The 27,112-nt window shown below is 39.6% G+C and overlaps 1 protein-coding gene across 1 annotated transcript in view; it reads left to right on the top strand.

The window, feature by feature from the left end:
- Positions 1 to 27,112, top strand: part of LOC119798822 (protocadherin Fat 4) — a 143,213-nt gene that overhangs the window by 111,138 nt on the left and 4,963 nt on the right. Inside the window, exons 9-16 of the mRNA XM_038308451.1 lie at positions 261 to 4,610; positions 8,801 to 8,905; positions 10,061 to 10,368; positions 15,892 to 15,977; positions 16,453 to 16,632; positions 17,063 to 17,187; positions 21,651 to 21,868; positions 26,199 to 26,460. Of these exons, the coding sequence (XP_038164379.1) occupies positions 261 to 4,610; positions 8,801 to 8,905; positions 10,061 to 10,368; positions 15,892 to 15,977; positions 16,453 to 16,632; positions 17,063 to 17,187; positions 21,651 to 21,868; positions 26,199 to 26,460 (5,634 nt within the window). The remainder of the gene's footprint in view (positions 1 to 260; positions 4,611 to 8,800; positions 8,906 to 10,060; positions 10,369 to 15,891; positions 15,978 to 16,452; positions 16,633 to 17,062; positions 17,188 to 21,650; positions 21,869 to 26,198; positions 26,461 to 27,112) is intronic.

Raw genomic sequence — 27,112 nt, 5'->3', positions numbered from 1 at the left:
TTTAATTCCAGGTTTAAAGGAAAATTAAGAGCTGAAACATAATGGTAGTGAATTTTAGTTTAAGTAGTCTAGAAAACTTTTTAGAGCCCGCACCCAAATAAAAGCATATTTGAAACATTATGTTTCTTAACTACTCATGCACTGTTATGCTTGTTTTTTTGTTTGTTTTCTTAAGAAGTAGAGCTTATATTACTGTCTTACACAGTTTAATTTTTTAGGAGCAAACATATCATTCTTTTCTTGTCCATTTCTGTCTTTAGGCTCCCTGGTTTTTGCTGTCACTGTCACAGATGAGGACGCAGGCTCTAATGCCCAGCTACACTACTCCCTGATGGGTCGAAACTCTGAGAAATTTAAGATTGACCCAGTAAGAGGTGCCATCACTGCCAATGAGAGGCTGTCTGGCAGTTCAGAGGTTACCCTGACAGTTCGCGTAAAGGACGGTGGAGCTAACCCAAGAATGGATTCGACCACCGTGACAGTGAGATTTGTCACTGGAGGAAGCTTCCCCGTAATAAAGCTAAAGGAACGGGCATTTACCTTTCTGGAGAATCAGCCAATAAACCACATTGTTACAACAGTAACAGGCTCCTCTATGAGAGGTGGACCACTGTCATATTACATAGCAAGTGGCAATATTGATAATGCTTTTCACATAGATCAGCTTTCAGGGGAGTTATCGATTAGACATCCACTTGATTATGAGCAGATTTCCAAGTACGTTCTGTGGATTGAGGCCCGAGATCAAGGTTTCCCCCCTTACTCTTCCTATGAGAAATTAGAGATAACAGTTCTGGATGTAAATGACAACCATCCGGTGTTTGGCAACGACCCATTTCACGCTGAAATACTAGAAAACCTTTCACCCCAGAGTGTCCTTATGGTCACAGCTGTTGATCTGGACAGTGGTGCCAGTGGACAGCTAGAGTATGCCATTTCTGAGGGCAACAAGGAGAACAGTTTCAGCATCAACCGTGCCACTGGTGAGATAAGATCCACCAGGCCGCTGGACCGAGAGAAAGTGCCACTTTACACACTAAAAGTGAAAGCCACAGATCGAGGTTCACCACCAAAAAGCACGGCAGTTAAGGTTCTAATTACTGTGCTTGATGTGAACGATAATGCTCCCAGGTTTTCAAAAATATTTAGTGCAACAGTGGCTGAAAATGCACCTGTTGGCTACACCGTTACCAGAGTTACCACAACGGATGAGGACGCTGGTTCAAACGCAGTGAGCCGCTACTCTGTGACAGATAATAGCCTTCCATTTAATATTAATCCAAACACAGGGGATATAACTATCAGCAGGCCACTTAATAGAGAAGACACTGATCACTACAACGTTAAAGTGTCTGCTCATGACTCTGGCTGGACAGTAAGCACAGACGTAACAATTTTCATTACAGATATAAATGACAATGCGCCAAGATTTAGCCGACCGTCTTATTACCTGGACTACCCTGAACTCACAGAGGTGGGTTCATTAGTCACGCAGGTCTCAGCCACAGATCCAGATGAGAGTGTTAATGGCAAAATTTTTTACTTCATCCGATCCCAGTCAGAGTATTTCAGAATCAATGCCAGCTCTGGAGAGGTGTTCATTAAGCAACAGTTGAAATATCAGAACTCAACTGGTCCTGGTAGTCTGAATATAAACAGGCATAGCTTTATTGTGACAGCCTCAGACAGAGCGGTGAAGCCTTTAATGAGTGAAACAACAGTGATTGTAAACATTGTAGACAGTAATGACAATCCTCCTGAGTTCGATTCCACCAGTTACTTCACCCCTGTAACTAAAAGTGTCAAAGTGGGCACCAGACTGATGAAAATCACAGCCTATGACAGGAAAGATTTTGGCCTTAATTCTGAGGTTGAGTACCTTATAACAGGAGGAAATAGTTCAAGTAAATTCAAACTAGACAAAATCAGTGGGTGGGTAACAGTCGCTTCTTCCCTCACGTCAGATATAAATAAGATTTTCCTTATTGACATCACTGCAAGGGACAAAGGAAACCCTCCACTGTCTGCACAAACGACAGCAAGGATTATAGTGACAGAAGAAAATCATCACACACCAGAGTTCTCACAAAGTCAAATATCAGCCACAGTACCTGAAAGCCTTGCTGTGGGAACAGCAATAAGAACTCTGTCTGCAAGAGACAAAGATAAAGAAATGAATGGCCTAATCACTTACAGTATAACCTCTGGTAACGATGAGGAGTATTTTGCACTAAACAGTAAAACAGGTGTGTTATCCTTAGCTCGTCCTTTGGACTATGAAAAACAACAACAGTATGAACTAAGAGTTTCTGCTTCTGATGGTGGCTGGATTTCCAAAACAAGTTATGTCTCAGTCACTGTTCAAGTGACTGATGTGAACGACAACCCTCCTGTTTTTGATCCTGATGAGTACTTCCCCTATGTGCAAGAGAATGTTCCCAGTGGCACCACGGTGCTCAAAATGAATGCTACAGACAGAGATTCAGGATTGAATGCTGTCATTGCATATGTAATTCAGTCATCAGACAGTGACTTGTTTGTTATTGATCCTAATACCGGCACCATCACAACCCAGGGCTTCTTGGACTATGAGGCAAAGCAGATCTACCATTTAACAGTGAAGGCTTTCAACATCCCAGATGAGGAGCGTTGCAGCTTCGCCAACATAAATATTCAGCTAAAGGGAGCCAACGAATATGTTCCTCGCTTCGTCTCGAAACAGTACTACTTTGAGATCTCAGAAGCTGCTCCAAGAGGTACAGTTGTCGGAGAAGTGTTCGCCAGTGATCGGGATCAGGGAGCGGATGGAGTGGTTTACTATCTCATTTTTGGAAAGAGCAGAAAGAAAGGCTTTGGTATCAACAGGATGACTGGTCAGATTTATGTCACAGGTACTTTAGACCGTGAGAAAGAAGAGAAAGTTTCTCTAAAGGTTTTGGCGAAAAATGCTGGAAGTATCCATGGTGCAGATATTGATGAGGTTTTTGTGAACATCACTATACTTGATGCCAATGATCCACCTGTTTTTACTCAAGATTTGTATGATGTGCAAGTGAGTGAAGGTCTATCCCCTGGGGGGCTTGTCACTTTTGTAAGTGCTGAGGATTCAGACTCAGTCCCCAGTTGGAGCAGGTTTTCTTACTCCATCGCTCCTGAATTTAATACAAATGTCTTCACAATAAATCCAAAAACAGGCCAGGTGTCTGTGGCTGCACAGCTAGACAGAGAGACAACTCCTATTTATAATCTGACAGTTCTGGCAATCGATACAGGCACTCCCCCTGCCACCGGTAGCACCATCATCATTGTGAATCTGGAAGACATCAATGACAACGGCCCAACATTGACAACCACCTATGCTGAGGTGATGGAAAACCAGAGAGCAGGCTCTTCAGTTACAACCTTGACAGCATCAGACCCAGATCTTCCCCCTAACCAGGGCCCTTTTCTGTTCAGTCTTTTGAATTCTGGCTCTGCCAACAGCTACTTCAGGCTCAGCTCTACTGGTATCCTAACGACCAGCCGTGAGATTGACAGAGAGCAGATTAGTGACTTCTACCTCTACGTGGTTATCAAGGATTCTGGTGTGCCTCAGATGTCCTCTACTGGAACAGTTCACGTCAAGATAAATGATCAGAATGACAACCCTTCAGAGACCCGGTCCATGGACATCTATGTCTACTACTTTGGAAACACCTTTGCTGGAGGTTCTTTGGGAGATGTCAGACCACAAGATCCTGACATCCATGATCGGTTCCACTGCTCCCTTATCCCTCCATCTTCAGGTCTGTTCACTATCCCTACAGGGACATGCAACCTTAAATCTAAAGCTCGCTCAACGGATGGATCATTTGAACTAGCCATTCGTAGCAGTGATGGTGTCCATGGATCAGTCAGTAACACAGCCAAAGTTTTCTTCATGGGGTTCAACAATGCCACTGTGGACAACAGCATTCTCATCAGACTGCACTCTGATGGAGTCAAAAGCTTTCTCACAAATCACTACCTCAGCTTCTTACGCATTGCCAACTCTCAGCTAGCAGGACTAGGTACAGGGGTGTTGCTTTATGGAGCATTTGAGCTCAACAACCAGACTTTTCTGATGGCAGCTGTGAAACGGGGCCATGGACAATATGTGAACCCCAGCGGCGTGGCCACATTCTTCCAGAGTATCAAAGACATTTTATACAGACAGAGTGGGGTGCAAATAGATGCAGTAGACCATGATCCATGCACACATAACCCATGCCAGAACGGGGGCAGCTGCAAACGGCGTCTTAGTGTCGGGCCTGATATGAAGACAGAGGAAAGTGTCCCTGTGATCCTGGTTTCCAACCACCCTCTGCAGCCATATGCCTGCAGCTGCAGGCCGGGATATGCAGGAGCCTTGTGTGAGATGGACATCGACGAGTGCCAGCCTTCGCCTTGCCACAATGGTGGCACCTGCCACAATCTTGTGGGGGGGTTTTCCTGCACCTGTCCTGAGGGCTTCACTGGGATGGCCTGTGAGAGAGATGTCAACGAATGCCTTTCCAATCCCTGCAAGAATGGGGCTCTCTGCCAAAACTTCCCCGGGGGCTTCAATTGTCTCTGCAAATCCGGGTTTGCAGGTACTACACTTAAACACAGTTTAGTATATATATATACAATTTGTCACCCTTTATATCTGATAGCCAGGGGGAAAAAATCCACTCTATGAAGCATCAGATGAAGACATTTTTTACCTGTTTTTTAATGCAACAGAGTTTGTAGTAATAATACAGTGTGAAAAAGGAGTAGGGGTGTCAATACTTAAAAAAAGACATTTTAAGTCCTAGACACTATGGTTACACATACAAGTGTAAATATGTCCTCCTACTGCTTCCAGTAGACCACTTTTTTGAGCAAACAAACAAGTTGGGTTTTCTTTTTTGGTTTCTAGTTGGGGGGTGTCAGCTGTGATGCATATCAGCCTGCAGTGTTTGCTTTAATAAAACAGGATGATACAAAGCTGACCTTCGTCAAAGATCCTGTCTTCACTACATATACAGTTGACTAGTGTTCTATTTCCCTTTGTGCCTTCATGCACAAGCAGTTCTGACCACACACAGACACAAGGATCTCTGCTGCATTACACACACATATTTCCTCATCATGGATTTGTTATTTGGCTGCGTTTTGAATTATTTCACAAATGAGCAGTTTCATAAGAGATCTAATCAGGCCTCTTAATTTGGAAATTTAATGAACACAGTGCATTATTGGTCTGAATTAAAGAGGAGTGGATTTTAAGTGGAAATAGTTTGAACAGCCATTTGGATCCTGTCTGATGTTTAACCTCTGTCTGAGGCATCTGAAAGAGATTTTGAAAGCATGCTCCACAGGGCAATTTGCCTGAAGTGAAGTCATTACTGTCCCTTTTTATTATCACGATAAAAATGGCCACAAATCTTAAAAGTTTTATCAAGATGAACTCCCCGCATGCACAAATGAACCTTGTGACCTACAGTAGTTTTTGTGCCCTCCCTTTAAACTTTAAACTTCCTGTTCTCCATAACAGGATTTTGGCAGCTAAATCTATCTCCATTAAGCAGTATGTCTCAGGATTTACAGCATTAAATTTACAACCCCTGGCAAAAAGTATGGAATCACCAGTCTTGGATGAGCACTCATTCAGACATTTCATGCTGTAAAACAAACTCAGATCAAAAACATGATACAATATTAAGGTCGTTCCAAAGTGCAACTTGTTGGCCTTCAGGAACACTCAAAGAAATGAAGAGAAAACATTGTGGAAGTCAGTGAATGATACTTTTATTGACCAAACACAGGGAAATAAATATGGAAAATATGGAAAAACGCATAAACAAAAGACCATTCAAAATACATCACTAGTATTTAGTTGCACCACCTTTGGCTTTTATAACAGCTTTCAGTCTTTGAGGCATGGACTTGATGAGTGACAAACAGTATTCTTCATCAATTTGGTGCCAACTCTCTTTGATAGCAGTTGCCAGATCAGCTTTGCTGGTTGGACCCTTCTTGTGGACCATTTTTTTCAATCTCCACCACAGGTTTTCAATTGGGTTGAGATCTGGACTATTTGCAGGCCATGACATCGACTGAATGTGTCTTTCTTCAAGGAATGCCTTCACTGTTTTTGCCCGATGGCACGATGCATTGTCATCTTGGAAAATTATTTCATCATCACCAAACATCTGTTCAATTGAAGGGATGAGAAAACTGTCCAAAATGTCAATGTAAACTTGTGCATTGATAGAAGAATTAACCACAGTCGTCTCCCCAGTGCCTTTGCCTGACATGCAGCCCCATATCATCAAGGACTGTGGAAATTTGGTTGTTTTCTTCAGGCAGGCCTCTTCATAAATCTCACTGGAACGGCACCAAACAAAAGTTCCAGCATCATCACCTTGTCCAATGCAGATTCTTGACTCATCACTGAAGACAACTTTCATCCAGTCATCCACAGTCCATGATTGCCTCTCCTTAGCCCATTGGAGTCTCGTTCTTTTATGTTTAGGTGTCAATGCTGGTTTTCGTTTAGCTTTCCTGTATTGAAATCCCATCTCCTTTAGGCGATTTCTTACGGTTCGGTCACATACATTGACTCCAACTTCCTCCCATTTATGCTTCATCTGTTTAGTTGTACTTTTTCGGTTTTCAAGACAAATGGCCTTAAGTTGTTTGTCTTGACGCTTTGATGTCTTTCTTGGTCTACCAGTACGCTTGGCTTTAACAACCATTCCATGCTGTTTGTATTTGGTCCATATCTTGGATACAGCTGACTGTGAACAGCCCACATCTTTAGCAACCATGCGTGAAGGGTTACCTTCTTCAAGAAGTTTCACAATCCTCTCTTTTGTTTCAAGGGACATTTCTCTTGTTGGAGCCATGGTTCTCACCACTCCACTTGGTCCAGCAGCCCTCCAAGGTGTCATGACTGCAGGTGTTTTGAACTGCACACTAACGGGCACATCTAATCTGGGGCAGGTGTCCATTTAGGGAAAGGAAATAGACTGGGTGTGTCCTTTTTTTTCTACCTCCAATTTGAGTGATTCCACACTTTTTTCCTCAGAATTGAGTGATTCCATATTTATTTCCCTGTGTTTGGTCAATAAAAGTATCATTCACTGACTTCCACAATATTTTCTCTTCATTTCTTTGAGTGTTCCTGAAAGCCAACGAGTTGCACTTTGGAACGACCTTAATATTGTATCATGTTTTTGATCTGAGTTTGTTTTACAGCATGAAATGTCTGAATGAGTGCTCATCCAAGACTGGTGATTCCATACTTTTTGCCAGGGGTTGTACTCCCAGAGTTCACTGTCAGTTTGTTTCTTTTGTACCATGTGCCATGCATCATTTCTGTCTGTTGTTTTTATTATCACTGTCACATTCCTTATCAAGATGTCAAACCTATGCCTGGATATGTGGCAGCCATCCATGTACATTTCAGCAGTTTGTCTGTCTGCACTGCAAAAAAGAAAAAAAGCCTGCAGTAGGTTAGGAAGTCTGATTGTTCTGGCCAACTTTCTGAAATAATTTTGCTTTTTCTAATCAAGTTAGTTGTTCATGAAATAATTACAGTCCAAAAAACAGTTGATATTTAGCCATGGTAAAAATGAATTACACTCTCTGTTTGGAAAAGTGTTTTATGTAAAAAGTCCGATCTTTTAATCCTATGTTGTATTATACAAAAAAACCCCACCAGATTTTCTCCATTGTTGTCATAGAACAACAAGCTTTGTGTGGAAAATTAAGTACATCCCTGTTGCTTTTATTAAATTTCAAAGGAAAAAGTGCTTCCAATCAATTTGAAATGGGTTAAGTCATCAGTATATTTATGGTGTTGACCCTAAAGTCTTCATTGGAGTAGATGTTAAGAAAGTCAAAAGCAAAAATTTGCAAAAATAACCATAATGAAATCCATCTCAAACTCTGAGATTTTTTTAGAGAAAGAATAAATGTCTTACTACCACATTTTGTCCATAAAGAAGATGAATGGATCATGGAGGTCTGTGAAACAACAGGACTCTCGGATTAAAATTTAGATCCAGAGTGGAGTAGAGTATGCTTAAACACCTCATACATCATACAGTATGTCCTTGCCATCATACAGTAGATGATGATTGTTTGGGCTTAATTTTATACCAAACTATTCTAGTTTGGTGTGAGGTAATCTGATGAAGAGACAAAACTTGACTTACAGCAGGTCCTCAGCAGGACAATGATCCTAAACACAAGCAGCTAATCTACAACAGAAGGAAATGAAATGAAGTAGTGGCAATGATAGGCTAACCAGACTGGTTGAAATATTTTTTTTCCTCAATTTTTTTTATGTGCAACTAATTTAGTAAAAAAGAGGGAACAGTCCCACAATGTTCCTGTACAACGATCTGAGAGTTACTGTTAGTAAAAATGGGTTTACAAGCTAATAAATAATGGGATGTACTTTCTTATTCACACAGAGCTGACCATTTTCCTTTATTGTTGTTTTATTAATAATATTACAATGGGTTATATTATGTCGTCATAAATAAATCCCACAACATAAGGTTTATCTACTTTATTTTACTTTTCCATGATTGAAACCCCCACCCCAAAAAATAAAATTTTATTTTTATTTTTTTTGTTGTAATAAAATTTTATTTTTTGGGGGGATTTGCAGAGCAGTTCTCAGCTGTGATGTCATGAATAGTTAGCATGATTCAGTATTGAGCATTGTCTTCTGTGTTGTTGTTTTTTGTTTTTTTTTCCACCACCCCATTCCATTTTAATTTGCGTTGTTTTGTGAACTCAGGCAAAACGTGCGATTCCATCATCAATCACTGTGAGTGTAACCCTTGTTTTAATGGCGGCTCCTGTCAGAATCGGTTGGATGGATATTACTGTCACTGTCCGTTCGGTAAGTAATGAAAGGAAACTTGCAGGGTGACATGGTTTAAAAAAAAAGAAATTGCAGGATAAATGATTAATTAGGAAAAACACTGCAAAAACTGACCTAAAAACAGCTCAACATTTCTTAAATGATGTGTATTTGCCCTATTTAAGCAGGTGGATATGATGATCTGAAGAAAAAAATGAAAATATTATAACTGTAAATTTACAGTCATATGTTTATATTATTTTTTATATATATATATATATATATATATATATATATATATATATATATATATATATATATATATATATATATATATATATTGTTACTATTTTTTATGGCTGCAAAGATGAAATTGTCCAGAGAGCTGTTCCAAACAAAATTCATTTTTGTTTTACACTTGTGTGAACAAAATGACAAATAAATCTGTCTAAATCTGTCTAAGATCTGCCAATGGAATATGATAATTATATTATGCACTTGACATCAAATAATTGTAGTTGTTTTCATTACCATTTTACAATAGGGCTCACCTTATATACTAATTTATAGGGATTTATTGTTCATTAATTAAGCAATAAAAAGAGACAAAACTGACCTGTTACTTAGGTCGCAATAAGCTGTTCAACAATTTATATAATCTAGAATCGTTTCTATTCAACATTTCAGACTTAGTTACCACCTTCTTAGCAAAATAAGTAATCATTGTAATAATCTATGCATAATATGTTGAATGCATAATAACATATATGAATTTAACACATAAATTAACTTATAACACATCTGTAAAGTATTTGTTAGCCATTTATTATGGGAACCTTGTTGTAAAGTGATGCTTCTTTTATTTTAAACATAAATCATCATTTTCCTTTGAAAAATTAATGTTACCTACCTGCCCAAATACAGGTGAAATACATTTATATTAAGAAAATTTGGCTGACTTATATTTTAAAATTTGCGCTTCAACCATTCTCAAACCCGTTTGTTGTGGAAATGCTCCACCGTCTTCATCTTCATTCCCTCTATGTTTTATTACAATTTAGGTAGTTTTTGCAAGGCTATTTCACAAGATGAGGATTTGCTTGATTCAGTGTAAACATATTATGTAAGATTTCAATTTGATTTGTAGATATTTTGTTTTTGGACCAATCTTTTTCTGGTATGCTTGTTCCTCAGGGGTTTTTGGTAAACACTGCGAACTGAACAGCTATGGTTTTGAGGAGCTCTCCTACATGGAGTTTCCATCTCTGGATCCCAACAATAACTACATCTACATCAAGTTTGCCACCCTGATGAGCAACGCTCTGCTGATGTACAACCACGACAATCAAACAGGCGACAAGGCGGAATTCTTGGCTTTGGAGATCTTTGAGGGCAAGATGCGTTTTTCCTTTAACCTGGGCAGTGGGACCTACAAACTGATGACCATGATCAAAGTTTCAGATGGCCAGTTCCACACAGTTATCGCCAGGAGAGCTGGGATGGTAAGATGCCTGTCTTAAATCAAGCTTGTAAATCCCTTTATTGTCCCACAATAGGGAAATTCACTCTCTGCATTTGACTCATCCCCATGGGGAGCAGTGGGCTGCCACTCTGTGGCGCCCAGGGAGCAGTGTGGGGTTAAGGTTTTTTTTCAGGAACCCAGAGTAGAGGCTGTGGGGATCGTACCAGATACATACAACCTTCTTAAAGCAAAAGCACATTTCTCTAACCACTAGGCCAACACTCTCCATTAACAAGCTTATGGCCATTATTCATTTAACAGATCTAGTCACCATAAGAGGGATCAACAGAAAGAACTGTATTCAACACATTTATGTCCTGAGCTTTTACTGCTTAAACCTACAGTCTTTTTTGGCTTTAGTCTCTTCAGATGATAATTAAAACCCCAAACCACTGATAGCTCAGCTTATGGTTTTTATAGTCTGTAATTACATATTATGGTTGCTAGGATTTATGAAACCAGAATCCAGAAGGACTCTTAAATATGAAAATGTGTCTCTCGTGCTCTGAATGTGAGTCTCCTCCATGCCGACAGCACTGTGGCAAACAGAGGGGAAAAAAGCCTGATCAGGTTCTGTCAGTTCCCTCCTAATGCTTCAGTCCTGCTGGACGTCAAATCTGCTGTTCCCTGTAGGGCAGAGAGTTTTCATAGGAAGCTGGTAAAATCGTTAAAAGTTGCAGAGCGATGGGGCTGAAAGGAATATAGCACATATCAAGGACTGTGAATCAGTGAAAATGGTGCTCTTGAAGAATGAGTGAGAAATGTTAGGACTGTAACGCCAGCTCCCTATGGGGCTGTAAAGCTCAGCTAATGGTCGTGTTTGCAGAAGTTGATGTGGGTCATTTCTATGGTTGGGCATCAGGTCAGTCCCCAGTTCCTGTTCCTGACTTATGATCTCAAAAACAGGCCAAAACCACAGCCAGATTTCTCATTGAAGTCTCAGAGTGATCAGACAGAGAGGAGAGGAGATGTTTGAAACCATTTCCAGCAACATTATGTCTGGATGTAGATTAGCAATCAAATCCTTTTTAAATGCATAAAATAATCATAGTTCTGTTACTGAGTTGGTCTGGTCTGATAAAATTTGTTTTAAAAGGAGAATCAGTGCTTTTCTTTCTGCCATTAAAGCAGAGGAAAAAAAAGTGAGACTGAAGCTGTTCATTTCAATTCAGTTAATTTATTCAGTGTGAATTTACAACATATGTCATTCACAGGATTCTCTGCCCCTGGATGAGCATGTGGCAAAAATGTTCTCTTGCATTTTGAAGTTGACCCTACGGCAATCCTTCACACCTAGCATGCATGCAGCAACAGTGGAGAGGAAAACTCCCTTTTAAGGAAGAAATCCGCCTGCAGAATCAGTCTCAGTGTGAGCGGCCTTCTACTGAGGCCGACTGGGGTTTTAAAGACACAGAAGCAGACATGCAAATAGAACATAGAAGTACTGATCTATAAATGGTCTAGCTTAATGAGAGGTTCTGGCTAGGAAAGAAACAACTAAACAGGAGAATGGTGAATGATTTTTCAAATTAAGTTAATTTAGACGCCTTTCCATAGCTCTATTTTTCTCACAAGGGTACAAAAAATGTAACCAGTGTGTATACACGTTCATGTGGATAAAACCTCAGCAACATTTGCAGATTGCAAAACATTGTTTACCATAGTTTACTGGTCTCCTACACAAAAGGTAAAAAGTTGCACAAGCAGGAATTGCACCTTTAGGCAAGACTGGCTAAAGTTAGCAACATTCAACAACTAAATACATTGAGAAAATTGCACCTTGTGGAGAGCACACTCATGGTCTTCTCTTCCTTAAACAACAAGCCCACACACACAAGTAAAAACGAGTTACTCTCACACTCTCTGTAACTCAGGTGTCAGAGTGATGACTACTTTAAAATTAGGTTTTAAAATATTATTAGTGCTTTAGGTTTTAATTAAGCATTCATCTTAGATGCTTCACTGCAGATGTAAATAAAAGAAAGCAGGAAAATAGATTCATTTCTACTGAAATAAATTCTGTATAATGTAACAAAGGTATTTTTGTTTGAAAGATAAAAAATGCCTTTGTAATGATACTGTAATTAAGCTAACTATAAAAGAGGGAAAGTATGGATGGACTTACACACAAATAACAGAGCCTGAGTGATTGATGGTAGAGTACAAATTCAATTCAATTGATTTCAAAAAATGTTATTAATTCCAAAATGGAAATGACCTAAGATTAAATTAAAAAACACGCCTGTATAAACAGGGTAGCTTGTTTTTAATTAATAAGAAAACCTAAAATACTGGAGGCATTTATAAAATGCAATCTGACAGCCTAGTTTTGTGTGCTGTCAAACAGCATCACCAGAAAGCTTTTGTTTTGTTTAAAACAGGCGTAGAACAGCAAAAGTAAAGTCCCTCCACAAACTTTATCAAGGGAAAAGCGAATCAGTATCAACAACACACAAAAAGGCATTCTTCATTCTTCTATGTATCATTTACTTCTCATTTCTAATTCTTTCTTGTTTTTTTTTAAATGTTGCTTCTTTGTACAGCTGTACTGAATCTATGTGTGAGACTGAACAGGGGATCATATGTGTGTGTGGGTATGCTGGCCCTGTAGGGTCATGCTCCACTGGATGATTTGTGTCAGAGATCCGGGGCAGTGTGGTCCATGTTGACTTAAACTCCAGGAGAGGTGGAGCGTAATTGCTCCAGTTTTTCAACACTTTCACACACTTTTCCGGACAGTTTCCTCGCCGGCACATTTCTTTTCTTCCTCCTGGGCTTGTTCGCCACATCAGAACACAGAAAATACAACACACATCGGGGCAAATGCTTTACTGGCACTGACGGAAAAACAGGAAACTGAAAATGTTTGGCATTTCTGTGCCACTTCCTTATCAAATATTTAAATCAAATAACAAAAAGGGTTTGTCTAAATGTGTTATAGAGAGCTAAGTTCCCATTAACTCCTAAATGACCGTATAATCTGGTGAACTGTAAAGTGCTTTAAGATGACATGTTGTGAAGTGGCGCTATAGAAATAAACTGAATGACGATCATCCTTTCACATGGAACCAAACCCTTAGTAAAAGCATGAACTGGATGCTGAGAGAGATTAAGGGCATGATCTTCTTATAACTGTTTGATTACTGCTAGTTTGAGAAATGTTCCTAGAAGAAAGATGAGGTTCACAGTCATGGAGATGAAGACGATAGTGATAATTGAAAAAAAAATGATGACGATACAAAATAATAGTTATAGTGTACCTCGTAGCTTATTTCAAAGTGCTACGAACAAAAGTAAAAAAAAAAATGGCATACTTCATGTATGGTAAGTTCATTAAATGTGAGGAGAAAAAAATCTACCAGAAATTTAGGCACTAAAATCTATTTTCAAATTCAGAGTTTGATATTTTTGATACTACAGTCTTTTTAGATAAAGCATTAATTTGCCTACTTAGATGCACACTTTTGTTGGGAAGTACTTTGTCCTCCACCTCGTTAGCGCGTAATGTGTCAGTAGAAAATGCTAAGCACACTATGATGCTCTGTTCAAACCAACAGTGTCAGATCATAAAAGAAATCTATGAGAAGTTATGTTATCTTCACAAAAATATGACCTGTGATGTTTGCGGGAAAACTGTGAGAAACCTTTACCTGTTGGTGAATAAACCCCTTACCTTCTTGCTTTGAATCAAAGTGTTGATTGTCCTATTATATTTTTCTCTCAGCAGCTGTCTGGCATCTCATCTACCTACCTAACTAAAATAAACCGCATCTGTCTGCAATCACATGGTGTATTTTAATAGCATAGAGTTAAGAAGTAATTTGGATCATCTCTTTTAACTCTTTACAAGACATAAAATAATCACTTTGTCTCAAAAAAGCTTACCGTCTGTTTAAGTTAAACAGAATTTGTTTATTTAGTGAAACATTTTCAAAGTTAGTTGCAATAAAGCTGATAATAAATCTGCTGATTTTAGTGCTGAATATTTTGATTAGCTTGTAAAAATAAGGGAGGTAATTGGGCAGAGAGGACCTGTAGCGTCTAATCAGTTAACATTGCGGCATGTTTAGCATCCATCCTGTTAGCTTCACATTATAAATCCTGTAAAGGTTAGGAAGGGGGAGCTGGAACCCGTCCCAAATGCCTCTGGATGAGAGGGGAGCTACTCCCTGAATGGCCAATCTGTCTATCAGTGGGCTACAAGAGTGAGCCAGACGACTAGGCATGCTTAGGCTAACTCCTACGGCCAATTTGAAAACTCATATTAATCTTAACATGCATCTTGGACTGGAGGGGAAAAAAATATATACCTACATAAATACATAGCATAGATAAATGGATACATTTTTAAAAACGGTTTATAGGGTGGAATTTTGTTTTTATCAAAAAAGTTCTATACAAACCACCACCAAATAGCTTTGAAAAGAGGTAAACTCTTTATAAATATAAAAAAAACAACAGATTTTATTTTATTTATAATGAAACCCAGTCAGATTACAGTAGCTTTGGATTCTAATGTCCTTATAATAGATCTTCTCTTTTTTTTGTCAGCTTGGTTGAAAGCCTGAGACAATTATTACAGAATACCAGTGGGGGAAATAAAGCATCAGAGTCCAAGGACCAAAGCAAGCAGGACAGGGATGAAGTTGCGGAATAGATTACCAGAGGTCTAGGTTATTAAACAGTATCCCAAACTCACATGACTTGACAGAACTCTAGTTGATCAATAAATGAAATTTAAAGAGCATGGTCCATTGGCAATGCATGATTATATACTATAGAATGGCCATATGGCTATAATGATTTGAATAGAATAGTATAGAATAGAATAGAACTATTGATTTCACAATGGAGAAATTAAATTGTGACATTGGCTTTTTAAACAATTGCAGGTGCACAATGGAGGTAAAGGTGTATGAAGTATATACAATGTATCCAGATATATACAGTGAACGGTAAAATCTAAGTAAGGTGGTTTATATATACAGTATCTTATGTACAGTGAAGTGGTGGCAAGTAAAGTGTAGTTTCTGATTTGTTAAATAGATAAATAGTATAAGTTATTGCAGCGTTATTAGACCAGGTTATAGTGCAGTGGGAGTGTAAAGTCTGATGGCAGCAGGGATGAATGACATTTCAGGAAAGGAAAGCGTTAATAGAAGAACCAACCCTGAAGAACTTGAGCTGTAATTAAAGCAAATATGGCTCTACAAAGTATTGATGTGTGGAGATTATCATGAATGTACAGAGAGAGATTTTTGTGAAATTATTTACATTTAAGTTTGTGTTAAAATGTTAGAAAAGGAGCCACAGATACGTTTTAAAATAACTGTATATGGATGGATTTGCCGTCATAGATGAGAATAAATGACGAGTCTCCGTCAGACATAGTCTGCCAGGAATGATTCAGGTTGTTTCCCATGATGTCAGGAATTCTTTCAGACAAAGTGGCTTTCAGCTTCCTTCCTGAAACAGCGTCTGTTGTGTTTTTGTCATTTCACAGGCAGCCTCCCTTACCGTGGATCTGTGTGGTGAGGACCAGGAACCAGGGTACTGCGCTGTTAGCAACGTGGCTGTACACACCGACTGGTAGGAGAATCTGACACACACACACACAAACACAGTAGCTAATGCTTTAGGGTAACTCTGGATTAGTGGGAAGATTGGTCGCCTTGCAATCTGCAAGTGGTGGGTTTGATTGCAACTTCCTTCTGTCAAATGCCGATGTGCTCCTAGACAAGGTGTTTAACTCCAGGTGTTTAACTTCAGGTAGTCTACTGATCTGTGAATCATTATATGTGTTGTGTAACAGGGTGGAGGTCATCTTAGTGTAAAGCTCTTTGAGAGGTGTGACTAGCAAATGTCCCCAATTGCTTTAAATGGGGCTAAGCTTGGAAGTTACAGGTCTACTGCCCCTAGTGTCTAAAGCGTACACAGTGTTGCTTTAAACTCTCTGACCCAAACCTTTTTTTGTGGGCTTTAAAGAAACTGGAAAACAGTTGAATGCATTTTGGGAGCTTTTGGATGTCTGAGAATGTGCTTGTTTGCGTGCCTGTTTTCACAGGATCCTGGATGTGCACCCTAACCGGCTCTCGGTCGGCGGCGTCAGGTCGATAGAACCCGTCCTTCACCGCCGTGGTCAGATCGCCACCCACGACTTTGTGGGCTGCATCATGGAGCTCGCCGTCAACGGACGTCCACTGGAGCCCAGTCAGGCATTGGCATCGCGTGGCATCCTTGACAGGTCTGCAGCCCCCCCGCTCCCATTCTTTTACCGTCTGCATTTTTCCCCTTTTTTCTCATCCTTCCATCGTCTCCAACCTTCATGGCTCCTGCTGTGGGACATCTGTTCACACTTTTTTATCCCCTGAGACTTTTTAAAAGATGTTTTTTTAACCACGAATGGCAGACCTTTGATGGGGAAAGGCAGTTGCTGAACATTTTCTTCTCTATCTCAGCAGTGAATAGTAGGCAGAGGCAGATCTTTTAATATGCTAATCCTCTTGGGTTCTTGTATTGGTTTTTGTACTGGCGCTCCGGGAGACAAATCAAAGCTCATCTGCTCCTGTTTTTAGAGTTTCTTTAACAGCAGACCTCCAGGCTTCTTACTGTGAGGCTTAGCTGTCAAATTGCCCATCTGATTGTCGGGATTTTGTATGGTTGTGTGTCTATAGATGCCCAAGACTGGAAGGAGCCTGCACTGCCAGCCCCTGCAGACACGGTGGAACCTGTTTGGACCACTGGTCTTGGCAGCAGTGTCAGTGTGTGGACGGCTTTACCGGGAAATTCTGTGACAAATGTAAGTATCTGCCTTTGAATTGTTAATTTAGTCAATTTTGCATGATCTATATGTACAAAGTTATAGAAAAGACTTTCGGTGTTTCATTGTGACGTTCCATATCCTGTACAGTACCAGCACACATCAATTTTGAGGATTACATATTCTTACTGGAAACAAATAGTGGCATTGCTGAGAAAACTGGAAACTATTGTGTGTTTGCCGTCAGGTTCAATTTAGGGAGAAATTTGCAGGTTGACTTTGCAGCGTGAAAAAATAGAACCATATTTTTCTAATCCAAATGCAGTCATGTGAAAAATACATGCTGTAGAAGAGATCGAGGCTCTCCTATGACAGATTAGGAGAAAAATTATTCCAGTAATCAGAACCAGAAAAGTTCCTCTTAGGGTGGTTGTAGAATAAAAAGCAACTGTCAAAGGCCTTTTGTAGCCTATAAAGTATTAAGTTCAACATTTTTTTTTTTTTTTTTTACCTGTTCTAAAAGTTAGGGGTATCAACTTGTCTGTGTGCATTCCTCACCTGCAATAGTCTCATTCTTTTGCAACAGGTTTTCCTCGAGGATTGTCAAATATTTAGCTTTGTACTCCCTGCAGTCAAGTTGTGTCAAACCCCTCCCCGTATCATAATGCAGCCCTTGTCATGTGGCACTGAAGGGGCAGTGTTTTGAAAAGATAGAAAATGTAACTTCCATCTCCTCTGTCTGGACCACCTTCCTTGTATTAGAACCGCATTCTTCTTGCCACTCTCCTATAAAGATCATATTAATGAAGATTATAACTAGCAGTTGTTCAGTCAAAAGATTTTTCGACCTGAGCTGTGGGTCTCTGCAGGTGCAATATACTGGTGAAGATTCTCAGTGTTTTCGTGTTCACTTTGTTTCTCTTTAGGTCCTCTAAGGTAACTGTGGAGCTGGTTCTGCCTCTCTTAATAGGGCCTTATTTGCCCTTTCAGTTTAATTGGACGGCCATGTTGTACTAGTTAGATACCGACCTATATATCAAATATTTTAGACCGTTCTCTGTAGTTATCTAACCAGAACCTCCTGAAGGTCCCTTGGAACCTGTTCAAAACTCAGGGCGACCTGTCATTTCAGGTAGACTCCAGATTTCCGCCATACGTCCATGTGGCCAACCCTCATGACTCCTCCTAAATTTTATGCATATTTTTTTATGAACTGTTTTGTTTTTTATTGTATTGTTTTATATTGATCCTATATCTTTTACTTAAGCTGAATTTCAAAAGTATTTTGCTTTAACAAAAAATGAGAAACCATAATGTCCTTCTCCTTCTCCAACAGTTCGAGACCTAACAAAAATGGGTTAGCCAATCCCCTAGCGATATCATGTTTTAAGGAGGCATATAGCTATAATACAAACAAGAGCTGCTTAGCCCACAGTAGAAACAAAATAAACAAGAAAACACAAGATGATGTACGCATTGCTGCTGCTATCACATTTGTTTTGTTAGAATCCACGATTTCATCTTGGAAGGAGGAATAGCAAGAGCATAAAAGCCTATGTTTTTGTGGTTCCTCGTGTCATCTGCTGCAATTTAATTTGTTACTGTGACTGGCTGAAACCAAACTTTCATAGGTGGACAATAGTTATCGCTTTGCCTAATCAACGGCTGAATAATCCTCCGCTCCCTGAACAGGTTTCATTCAGAGCAGTCCTAAGGCAAGGAAAGGCAAGGGAAGACAAGATTATTTTTATAGCACAATACAGTACAGGGACACTTTAAAGGGCTTTACATGAATTAGATTATAAAATAAAATAAAAATAATAGCAGAATAAAAGCAAATATATTCTTAAAAGACATAAAAAAATTGGAAAACCCATTTGTTTCATCAGTCATAGGCTGTTGAAACAAATGGGTTTTTAACTTTGACTTAAAAGGCTCTCAGCACTTTAACAGTCATCTGGGAGTTTGTTTCAGATAGGTGGAGCATAGGAACTAAATGCTGCTTCTCCTCGTTTGGTTCTAATAGGGGGTTTTCAGGTGACGTCACGCTCACGTGACTACTCAGCGCGTCCGCCATATTGGGTGGCAGCCTTAGGCAGTATTGACAGTGAAAAATGGTGAAATCGTGTGTAATTGTTGGTTGTACGGCCCGTGGAGGTGGAGATCAACGCTCTTTCTATCGCATACCAGCTGTAATCATGAATCAATGTGAAAAACAAAACAGCTATCTGAACAACGCCGTCACCTATGGCTGACACGGATATCCAAGTCAGATTTGGACGCTGTTAAGCTGAAACACGCCAGAGTCTGCAGTGCTCACCTTGTCACAGGTAATTAACTGTCAAGCATTTAAAACATGTAAGAATATATTAATAATAGGGCTTGGGCGTCATGATGTATTACTTTCCGTGGCCGCAATGTTGACTGCCTCCGCCCCCGCTACTCAGACTACTGCCTATGACTACCGCGTACTGGACTCCCTCTCTCAGCCGTGTTTTAATTTGATTAATTTCACCTTAACTTGATTTCAACCAGCGGGAAAAGGCTCAAATATGTGAGAAACCCAGAGGGTTTAGGGAGGTTTGGCAGTTAACGTTACTAACCAAACCTTTGAAACACATAGCAGCTAGTTAAAAGTACATTACATGCCTGAGTGGTTGTTAGCACTAACGGTTAGCACTGTTTGCTGGCTTTATGAGCTGCAGCTCCTGAACCCATCCATTCGTAAACTGCACATGAGACTCCAAGGACTTGTAGCTTTGGAACTGTTCGCGCACCGCCGGCCGTTAGCCACCTAGCATAGCGAGCCCTGCGTCGGATTGTTTACATTTTTACCATCTTATTAAAACTCACCCGTCCACGTATGATGGCGATTTCCTTCATGTACATCAGTTCGACATCTCGTACCCAACCAGATGTGAACTGGTTGTGCGCCTCTAGACCCTTGTACGCTCTCATTTCCTCAAGAGTGTGCAGAGGGTTTTCACTGAACACCGGGTAATGAACTATGTGACCGTGCTCTACATTTGGCCAATCATCTGGATTAGTGCTAAACAAGGCACCGTGGAGGGCATAGGGGTCCATATGGTCGATCACGGAACATTTCCTCAGATATGTTCCATGATCTGGTGGCTCCAGCGTGCTGGCGTACTTATCCTTTCGCGACATGATATATTTAATATACGATAATATGCCACCCAAGATGGCGGACCGGGAGCTGGCCAGTGACATCACTGAAAACCCCCTATTCTGGGTTTACAAAGCAGGCTGGAACTAGAAGAGCATTTACAGTATAACTAATCAATAATGTCTAGAACTTAACCTGAGTTTCTTCCATCTGACACTCCATGTTAACACAGAGGACAGATGTTCCCTAAAATGCAAAAATGTAGCAGTGTCCAACTCTGATTTTCCAGTTTTTATTTCATTATTGTTTTATTAAACTGTTGTCAAATTATAAATGAACAAACTTCTTGTGTTTGGTTAATATGTATATGCTGACCCCCCCTAAACTCTGACTAAACTACTTTTTTCCCACTTCTCTTAAATTAGTTGTAGCAATAATACGTATTGTTTACACATTAAGTTAACATTTTCTAAGGATTTTATTATTTTATCTCATTCAAACATCAATCCTCTACTGCTTGTGTGCTGAGACACACAGCCATGGAAGTACATCAAATGGAAAATAAGTTTCCAATCAAAGTAATATGTTTATTCACCGCAGGAGGAAAATTGAGAACCTAGAATTACCCAGAAATAATCCTCATGCATACAGAATATGTAAAGAAAGACCCAAGGTCTTTCATACAAATTGTGCCAGCGTGCAGCCGCTCCTCCAAACCGATTAACAAAAAACTAAAATAGTATTAGAGCTTTTCAAAATGACAAAAAGGAAACTTAGTGGGTCAAAATACTTTTTTTTTTTTTTTTATGAAAACTTATTATGCTATATATATCTTTTACATTTTTCATGGTTATGGTTTTGATTTCACAGATTTTTTTAGCTGTACATTCTGATCGTATGACAGCATCAGAGCCTATGTTTACTTTCATTACATTCATATTTGGCTAAAGCACAAGCTATTAGAGGTTTCTGGAACATAAAATCACGTTATGCACTTATAGGCTTAGGTTTATATAGTTAGTAAACAAATACTTGGGTATTACATTAGATTTTGTGGATTACATTAAAATATCAAGCATTTTGGTACGGTTCTTAATATAAGCCTCGGTCCATGAGACCGTAAATATAAGGATTTAATGTGTACTCAAGTCACATGGGCTGTTCTGGGGATTCCCTCTCATACTGGAATGTATTTGTAACCACTGGTGAGAGCATGGGGACAAATATTTGGCTGAGGAAGTGGAATTGGGAAAATAATAATAAAAAAAGTAAATAAAACCACAGCCCATTGCGAGCAAAGAGGAAATTTCACCAGGCATTAAGAAGCGTCTTCGACATCAACAGGGTCTTTAAGCACGTTCTGTCTTTTCTACAGACATGACAGCAGACACTGCCCTGTCACTGGATGGTACCGGCCGCCTTGACTACGCTCTGAAACAGGGCCCTAAACGTGATGTCCTGCTAAGGCACGCGCTGCAGGGTGGGGCATCTGATGCAACCGGTCCAAGCAGCCTGGAGGTCAAGTTCAGGACGCGAAGCAAGAGCGGCACACTGCTGCACATTCAGGAAAGCAGCAACTACACAACTGTTAAGGTGAGGCATGAAGTGACAAGCTACAGTAGTCTTGGAAAAAATAAAATCTCTCCCAATCAGCGTAGTTCCATTATTACCCTTTAGGTTTAAGTTTTCCCCCAGTGAAGGCATTTGAAATGAAAGAGCATAACGCCAGATAAAAGTTTGCGTGATTGAAAAATCTGTTCATCCCTACACCTCATCAGCAAAGTGCACTCACACTCTATAACCTTTAAATAAAAGGCACTGATAAAAGTAAGATTTTTCCCATAAAGTTGCTGTTCTGGCTCCTTCAAATGGACTTTTCTGTGTGTGTTCCAACGATGAGCTACAAGTTCTAAATCCTGGACAACCAGTCAGTTTTGTTACGACCAGGCTTTTGGGATGCAGCATAAAACAGAGAGCTAGGACAGACTGTAGAAAAATACTGGTTTTTATTGAGCTGGGAAAGTACTGAAAGGTAAAGGCTTTGGAGAGTCCATGCCAAACCAAGCACTGCAGGCCCTAAAGCTTGCATTAATTCCCATCAATTCAGCCAGTCAAGACAAAACACCAGCCAAAGACCATGACCAGGAGAATAACACCTTTGAAAAATGTGTCTGACATCCTTTGGCTTTTATCTGTGTGGAGAAAACTCTCCTAATCCAAATCCTTCTGGAAATAGTTTTTGCTAATAGATTTGGCCACAAAACACTGTGAAAACTGAATATGGTTTTTGACTGAGGCATTTTTTTTGTTGTGACCGCAAACATTCTGACTTCGTTCACTAAAACAGTGGAAAATAATATGAGAATAAAATACAGGGAATCCAAGGCACTGTAGTTAAATTTAATATTTTTTTATATATATTTTTTGCCCCAATCACAAACAGACCAGCTGTGTTTGGAAAATTAAAGACACCCTATTGCTTACATATTATTTGCCAAAAAAGGGGCAGCTATTGTATTGTAACTCACAATTGATCATCATCAGTGTTATAATGGGTTGCTCCGTTTGACTCGTATGCCTCATTTAGAATGTTTGAGATTAGTGTTAAAAACAAAAACTGAACGAGTATAACTCATTTGAAAGGGTTGCCAAAAAATTTCTTTCTCTCTAAAAAATAAGGTAGAACAGCTTAGATGTGTAAAGTTAAATGTAATTTTAGAAACATTAAAACAAAGTAGAGGTGTTGCCATGATTAAAGCAACACTGTGTTTTTGTTGTTGTTTTTATCTCAGTCTTAGTTAACTTGCGATACATTTTATGAGTTTTCAGTTCAACATACAGCACTTGGCCTAGATCGATGTTCCATGCGGGCTGCTGTTCTCCAGGACTCACCTTTGTAACTTCAGATGGATGATCCGTCATGTGATCCAAACCGCAGCTTTACTGTAGATTGAGCTTTCTGCAAACAAGAGAGCTAATTGAGCAAAAATGTGTTGTAAGGCGAAGCCATATATAGTCTTTAGCTGATGATACATTTTTTTTTCTCTGATGCAGAATTCAATCTAAAGAGGTGAAGTTCTCTGAGAGTGGAGCTCCTAGTCTTTACAAGGATCTCCATAACTTCTCGATCTGCTGATCCAAAGTGGTCTAGCAGTTTCCAAACAGAGTCAGACTGTTCCATATAGCAACAGTGCAATGTTTCTCATTTATTTTAGGGGTGCTGAACCAGGAAGTTAAACATCTAGCAACCCCAGTGGTTATAAAAGTTACTTAATGTTTATTCAAAGAAAACATAAAACCTTTTTGATAAAGCTTTGACCTAAATGGATCTACAAGAAGAATATGGGCTTAACCACAGCAACAAATCCACTGCAAGTTCTGAAGCAGTATTACAAAGATCTTAAAGTTTCCTAAAAAACATCATACATCTATGTGATAGGAATATGTCTTAATGTAGCTTTTGGGTCAACATTTTTCTGCAAACAGCTTCTAAAGGTTGCCCCTGTGTTTATATAAAACAACAATTTTTTTATACCATTCAGGATTTGGGGATTTTATGTCTTTACTATTAACTCAGCACTATTGGGCTGATATTGGTTATATCTATATTTTATAGTATTATGCTTTCCAGAAAAAAGGCTACAGAAATGTTAAAGAACAAATTGAACTGTTTTTAAAGAATTTTCAAAATTAAAGTCCTACATTAAGGTTGTCATAGCCACAAAGAAAAGCGTTGTTACTTTTTTAAAGCTTTTTAAAAGTGCCACTTTTACTAAATGCAAATTACTGTTTGATTAGAATACCTTTAAAAGAAGAGTCTGGACTTACCACAACCATTTTTGCTATCATGTTGTTTCTAACAAGAATATTAATTCATATACCACCAGTCATCACTACAAACTGACTAAAGCAAAGGTTCACTGGTCTTTTAGAAAACTCCCTTTTAGCCCCTCTCCTCTTTTTCTCACTCCCTTTCTTACTGATCCTGGGCCACTGCCCAAAGAGGCCCAAACCTTCATTCATCGTCTTCAATTTTCCTTTCAGACCTCTCGGCCCCATTGACCACTTCCCACTGTAACATGAGGTTTTCTCTGCTAGGATTTGGTCTTCCAGCTCAGAGAGGCTTTTGGTGCTCATCAAATCACCATCTAAGCTTTGTGCCTTATTAAAGAATCTAGAAAAAAAATGGGTGTGGGAATGCATACTGTGTAGGTATATATAAAAAGACAACTATCTTAACAATGATATGAAAAAACAAGATGTTTAATAGATAAGTCTCATGATCCTTTTTCCAGCTGTAGAGCGCTCTGATTTCTTTGGCTTAGAGGGCTTTTTTTTCCGCATTTCCCATTTTAAATCAATTCTTCAGGAAGCTACTTATCATGGCTGACTTTCGGGTTCTTTGTAAAGGGAGGAGAACAAGATTACTTTTCCATCGAAGTTAGGGGAACACGAGATTACCATTCGCAGAAAAAAACCACAAACTCAAAGCTGATGCCAAAGAGACTCGTATTAATTTTCTTTAAAGACACATTCTCTGCTCTTTTTTTTTTTTTTTCCTGAAGTCAGAGGATGAAGCATCACACTCCCTGTGAATCCATTTGTTTGCAGGGTTTTGATTTCCTCTTGGGTGAATGGCATGAACCAAACCCACGCAAGAAGTGAGAACATGATAGAGTGCAGGGTGTCCCGGCAAGGGAAAGATTTATGAGCATCAAGCTGAATTTCTGTTTTTGATCTCTGACATCAGCATCCCAAGCAGAGAGCAGTTTGGTCTCTGTTCGGTGCAGACTCAGAACACTTTTCCTCCCATGAGCCTTGATTAATGTCGGCATGACAACGCATTGTATTTATCTGGAAAGCTGCTGTTTTTTTTTTTTTTTGCCTTTGTTTATGAAACTGCTTCTCACAGACCGAACTTTATCTGACATTGAAAAGATCTAGGGAGTCAGCTTCCCATGTTTCATCTTTGATAAGCTGAATGTTTATATTCACACAGTGATATTACAATCAAGTAGCTCATTTCATTTGCAGTACTAAGACCACATAAAGCCTTTAGATGAATGCAGCTTTTTGAAACTGTAATACACACTGTTAACAAGGTTGTCCAAAATTTTAATCTTGTTTTGGAAGGTGTTTCCAGGGTTACACTAGATCCTCTATAGATTTTACCAGCTTAGACAATAAAGACAGCGGCAGAGCTAGATGGGGGGCCAGGGGGGACCATGATCACCCTTAGCCACCCTTGTGGCCACCCTACTTACAGTTCGGTTTTTCCCATCCAAACAAAGATCGCCAACTCCTGAACATTTCAGCTTCAGGGTACCAAGGGCCTTTCGAGGGAAACAAGTCCTTGCTATCACATTTCCTCCCTTTTCCAAGGGGCTGTGTCTCCCAGACACAAAAGGATTAATTGCTTAAGATAGCATGGAGTTCTTTTCTTCCACTCAGCCATCAGGGTCATGGGATGGTTGGTACTTTTCTTCAGTAGTCCATTGGTGAAAGTCATGTTACATCCTGGAAGGATCACAAGGCAGCACAGGGGAATCCAACCATCTATAGACACACCTAAGTTAACCTAGCAGTCGTGATTTTGGTCGTTGTTTGGAAGCTGGAGCACCCGAAGAGAACCCCTGCATACACAAAGAGAACATGCACACTCCATACAGAAAGACTGTCGGACAGGAATTCAACTCAGAATTTTCCTAAAGAAAAGCAAAAGCGCTATAAATGTCAGTATGCAACCCGCTTACAGGAGAGAGCTAGAAATTTACTATAACTCATTTCGGCCAGTAGGCACCGTCATGCTCCCCCGTGCTTGTTTCAACTTTTTATTGCATATCTTCTGAGTCCCTTTGCTTCCTCTTACGAAAGTATACGGATTCATGAAACTCATAGGTGATTTTTTTTGGTTCTCTTTCAGTTGAGGAATGGCAACATCAATTACATCTCGGATGCAGGTGTTGGTGGAAAGGTGGAGCGATCTCTAGGAGACTCTGTACTGTCAGACGGCCAGTGGCACATCCTCTGGATGTTTAAGAATGGCTCATCGACTGTCCTCCAGGTGGACAGTGGACTCCCCCGACTCATCCAACATGCCACCCAAGACTTCGGAGGTCTAGGTGTTCTGACATTCTCACTGGGTGGAATCCCAACTGGGTCAGCACAACAGAAAACCGGAGCAGGTGAGAACTTATTTTTGTTTGATTTTTTTCCCCCCAATCATTCATATAGTCTTGCGTGGGTTAGGAAACTATTAGCTGTGATATGTAACACATAGCATAGCAAACATCATAAATAAAAATGTTGTTGTGGGTTGTGCTTCATCTTAGCATTCCTGCTTCCACTTATTGATATAATCATCTGACAGAAATGTGGATGTCCACCAGCCTGTGTCATTAGTAACAGCACTATAAAATTCAGAACAAGATGATCTGGAGTAAATCTATGCCTAAACAGAAAATATTAATATATTTAGTTCAAAGAAACCAACAATGATGCATTTTGGCTTCCTCTGCAGCAATAAGGGTGTTGTGGTGGCTTATTGTTATTGAGAAGCTGAACTTAAAAGGAAGTTTCATACTAAATGGTTCCTGGCATCCAACATCAAAGTCTTTCTCCATAATATGGATATAGAACTTGCAAGTAATCAGCTAAGGTGGGGGTGGTTGGACTTCTTAACATCAAAATAAGCAAGTGAAGGTGTCCTGCAGAGTTTTTATAGCTTTAGGGGCAAGGGTGTCAGAGTTAGAGTGGATGGCCCAACTGGATGTCCAAGGTTGTTGAACATCCAGGAAATAGACCAGGCCCAGTAACTGACAGTTCAGAGTAGGTTCC

The sequence above is a fragment of the Cyprinodon tularosa genome, unplaced genomic scaffold (genome assembly GCF_016077235.1).
Source record: "Cyprinodon tularosa strain WSP-4 unplaced genomic scaffold, ASM1607723v1 ctg117, whole genome shotgun sequence".
In the NCBI taxonomy this organism is placed as follows: domain Eukaryota; kingdom Metazoa; phylum Chordata; class Actinopteri; order Cyprinodontiformes; family Cyprinodontidae; genus Cyprinodon; species Cyprinodon tularosa.
The sequence above is the reverse complement of the archived record's forward strand: the minus strand, read 5'-3'. Positions and strand labels throughout refer to the sequence as shown.